We start from the raw sequence: 4,634 nt of genomic DNA, 5'->3' as shown, positions 1-4,634 counted from the left end.
TAATTTGTTGACAAGAAGGTAGAGAAATGCACAACCACCATAGGTATCAGGTATAATAATAGTTTTATCGCCAAATACAGTAAATAATATTTCTACAAATACTCGTGAAAATAATCATGAAAATACAATAGTATATAGTTTTTGGCGTGACTGGGAAAAGAAGCCTTGAGCTCCAGCCACGAGTTCTAAAAATAAGAAATTCATTTTATAAATCTAATAACAGCAGTACAAATGAAACAATTCTGTTTGTATAAAAGTACATTTCCATAAATGGAAAACGTAGTCATATAATGTAAGTATTTTTTACTTTCCTTGCCCTATTACCATAGGTAAGGAAAGTATCGCTTTCCGAAAAAAATTAAGGTACCCCAATTTCTATACGTTTCAAGGTCCCCTGAGTCCAAAAAAGTGGTTTTTGGGTATTGGTCTGTATGTGTGTGTGTGTGTGTGTGCTGTGTGTGTGTGTGTGTGTGTGTGTGTGTGTGTGTGTGTGAATGTGTGTGTGTGTATGAGTGTATGTGCGTCTGTGTACACGATATCTCATCTCCCAATTAACGGAATGACTTGAAATTTGGAACTTAAGGTCCTTCCCCTATAAGGATCCGACACGAAAAATTTCGAACAAATCCAATTCAAGATGGCAGCTAAAATGGCGAAAATGTTGTCAAAAACAGGGGTTTTCGCGATTTTCTCGAAAACGGCTTCAACGATTTCGATCAAATTTATACCTAGAATAATCATTGATAAGCTGTATCAACTGCCACAAGTCCCATATCTGTAAAAATTTCAGGAGCTCCGCCCCATCAATGCAAAGTGTGGATTTGGATTCCCAATTATCGGGCTTCAGAAACAATTGAAAAAAAAATCAAGTGGAAAAGATTGAGCATAAAATTATCTACAATTAATGTTCAGTGTCATTTCCACCTAAAATTGAAAATAAGCTCGAAATTCGAGAAAGTGTGTTTATTCAATAATGCAAACTGTTGGCAACTGTTGACTATTAAATCATCCACTATGAAGAGAAAGCAGACTTCGTGTGTCTCCAGCGTTATTGTCCTGTCACCAGCTGGCAGATCTTTGAATAAGAGACTTGAGATGCGCGTGTACACTAGCGTCAGGTGATCAATTTTCATAACGGCAAGGAAAGTTGTGTGAGTGCGCCACACCAGTTTTTTTGTAATTGGAACCAGGACTACAAAATTTTACGAGAAATTCACTTGGCTTGGCAGAGAAGACTGATATATTAACTGAAGTACTTAATGGCATTGATACAGCTGGGAAAGAAGAAGAATATTGAATTCCATCGGTAAAAAAATATAATAATTGAAAAGTTTTTTGTCGGAGACGAAGGTTGGAATGATTCTGACGTTCGAATGTGAAAAAAATATTATTCATTATTTTTGGAACTGAAAGTGATAGAAAAATTCCATCACCAACATAAATTAATAAGAAAATTATTGATAGAACATTCTAAACGCATGAAAAATTATCAATATTTTACTCTTATCAAGGAACAAAAAAGAAAAAGCCTCTCCAATAAATTTTTTCTCCCAGATGTTGTTGGAGTAAAACTTTCTATTTAAGCATCACCTGATTTAATTTGTTGTTTGAAAAAAAATTTGCTTTGGAACTTTCTTGATGTAGTATTGTTTGGAGTGCTTCTAAATTGTAATCATTCAGCGATTTCAATTGAGGTTTTGAAGTTTGTTTCTTCTAGTTTTGAAGATTTCTGCAGATATATTGGTGAAGTGCTACTCTCTTTGCAAAAGGAACATAAGAACAATATTACCATAGTTTATTTTGATAACCTTCTTTCATAATTCATACGGTTCGTTACCACAAATCTCTTCTCCTTCTCTCCTCATCTAGTTTGTTTAATTTTTATGAGGAAGTCTTGTAAGCAACTGAATTAATCAACATCATCAAGATAATTCAAAGAACATTCTCAACACTATTTTCCAAGTTTAATTTTCCTTGATTCTTGTTAGCATGTCATATTCTTAGTCAGTTGAGCATCGTATTTATTTATATTTAGATTCACCACCTCATATTCTATGTTTACAAATTCTTACTTGAACATAACCTTTAATTAAATAACTTGTTTCAAGTACTGGTTACTCATCAATTACTGAGAAAGTTGTGTTTTATGTACTGATTACTAAATTTTTGAAAACTTAACATCATGATCGGCTTAAGATCCTTCACTAGTAGGATTTGTAAATCGAGTAGATCTACTTCCAAAATTTATTCCTCCACTAATTCAGTTACAGAAAAATATCAAAATAGTTTCATCAATCAGTCTCAAGTAACTCTCAAGAACTACTCGACTCTGTCAATGCTCTCATCCTCAACACAACTTTTGACAAACAAACTGTTTACCAGAAAACAAGCCTACCTCTCTACCAAACTGCAACCTCAAGTAACTGTGATGGCATACTTGAATCAACCTCTAGTAACTGTCAAGAACTACTCGACTCTGTCATTGCTTTTACCCTCAACAAAACTTTTGACAAACAAACTGTCCATCGAAAAACAAGATTTTCTGCCTACTAAACTGCAACCTCAAGTAACTGTGATGGCATACTTAAACCAACCTCAAGTAACTGTCAAGACCTACTCGACTTTCATGAACAAACCTGGAGTAACTATGAAGGCATGCCTAAACCAACCTGGAGTATCCAAGTCCTATTCATCTCACGCGGAAAGTGATGAAGATTTCGACTGTCGTTTTGAAACCTACTTCAACAAACCTGACATTGACGGTTGGGAGGTGCGCCAAGGTATTAACAATCTGGTAAGCTACGACTGTGTTCCAGATCCGCGGATTATCTGCGCAGTTTTGAAGGCTTGCCGACGCGTCAGCGATTACTCCCTGGCGGTGCGGTTTTTGGAAGCGGTCAAGTTTAAATGTGGTCCGAAACTTGCGGTTATTTATCCGTATATTTTGCAGGAGATACGGCCTACCTTGCTTGAACTGGGAATTGATACACCTGAACAGTTGGGCTATGATAAGCCGGAATTGTATTTGGAAAGTGTTGATGATTTTTACTGAGTTTTAGAGTTGAAATTCTGGTTGAACTCCACAGTGTTATGAGAGTTATACTGATGTTTTAATGCTGTATAAACACTGAGATATGAAGTGAAAGTTTGGTTTTTTTTAGTTCCTCTACAATTATATCAAAAAAGCATCCTGATAATGAGTTTCCAAGTGAACATTTTGACAAGTTCAACAAAATTGATTTGAAAAGTAGAGTACCTACCGTATTCAAAATTGTGGTTGAACTTCACTATGTTATGAGAGTTATACTGATGTTTTGATGCTGTATAAACACTGAGATATGAAGTGAAAGTTTGGTATTTTTAGTTCCTCTACAATTATATCAAACAAGCATCCTAATAATGTGATTCCAAATGAACATTTTATCAAGTTTAAAAAAATTAATTTGAAAAGTAGATTACCGTATTCAAATTATATTTTCAAGTGGAAGTTTTTTTTGAATTTCACTACGGTATATCAGAAGAGCATCCTAATAATGAGATTTCAAGTAAAAATTTTTTGATGTTCAACAAAATCAATTTGGAAAGTAGAGTACCGTATTAAAAATTCTGGTTAAACTTCACTATGTTATGAGAGTTATACTGATGTTTTGATGGTGTATAAACACTGAGTTTTGAAGTGAAAGTTTGGTTTTTTTAGTTCCTCTACAATTATATCAAAAAAGCATCCTAATAATGAGATTCCAAGTGAACATTTTTTGATATTCAACAAAATCAATTTGGAAAGTAGAGTACCGTATTAAAAATTCTGGTTGAATTTCATTATGTTATGAGAGTTATACTGATGTTTTGATGCTGTATAAACACTGAGTTTTGAAGTGAATATTTTGTTGTTTTTTTTTAGTTCCTCTACGATTATATCAAAAAAGCATCCTAATAATGAGATTTCAAATGAACATTTTATTAAGTTTAACAAAATTAATTTGTTGAGTAGAGTACCGTATTCAAATTATATTTTTGAAGTGAAAGTTTTTTTTTAGTTTCACTACGGTATATCAAACGAGCATCCTAATAATGTGATTTCAAGTGAACAATTTATCAAGTTTAACAAAATTAATTTGAAAAGAAGAGTACCGTATTAAAATTATATTTTTGTAGTGGAAGTTTTTCTCGAGTTTCACTACGGCATATCAAAAGAGCATCCCAAGGTGGGATGAAACGCATTTCGTGAAGCCCTCTTTCATGAAACTTGTTTCATGCAATCCGTTTCACTCGCGCATGCATACATAGAAACGTTCCTGCTTAATCTTATCAGTCGATTGCGAGCAACTTTCGTTTCACGTTTCCTGAAACTTTTTTCACGAAACGCGTTTCTCCGGTGTGCATCCCACCTAATAATGACATTTCAAGTAAACATTCTTTAAAGTTTAACAAAATTAATTTGAAAAGTAGAGTACCGTATCCAAATATTATTATTTTCAGAAATCATTTGGGAACAAAATCAAAGCTTAAAATTTTATATGAAATTACTCGTAAATTCTGGTTTGAGACAATAATGAACTTCTTAATTTGCTGTTTTGAAATCAAACAATCTTAAACATCATAAACCATATTAATTTCTGGAACTGAAGCTGGTA

General features: G+C 33.5%; 1 protein-coding gene across 1 annotated transcript; it reads left to right on the top strand.

The window, feature by feature from the left end:
• Positions 1 to 1,641: 1,641 nt before the first annotated feature.
• Positions 1,642 to 3,087, top strand: LOC111056141. Its single transcript, XM_039427386.1, has one exon. It carries the CDS (start codon positions 2,183 to 2,185, stop codon positions 3,050 to 3,052), a length of 870 nt encoding a protein of 289 aa, XP_039283320.1. The 5' UTR covers positions 1,642 to 2,182; the 3' UTR covers positions 3,053 to 3,087.
• Positions 3,088 to 4,634: the final 1,547 nt, after the last annotated feature.

Source organism: Nilaparvata lugens, chromosome 1 (assembly GCF_014356525.2).
Source record: "Nilaparvata lugens isolate BPH chromosome 1, ASM1435652v1, whole genome shotgun sequence".
In the NCBI taxonomy this organism is placed as follows: Eukaryota; Metazoa; Arthropoda; class Insecta; order Hemiptera; family Delphacidae; genus Nilaparvata; species Nilaparvata lugens.
This window is presented reverse-complemented; position numbering and strand designations above follow the sequence as displayed.

What these genes read in the sequence shown, in the direction of transcription:
- LOC111056141 (XM_039427386.1), top strand. Translation starts at nt 2,183, where the DNA reads ATGATCGGCTTAAGATCCTTCACTAGTAGGATTTGTAAATCGAGTAGA.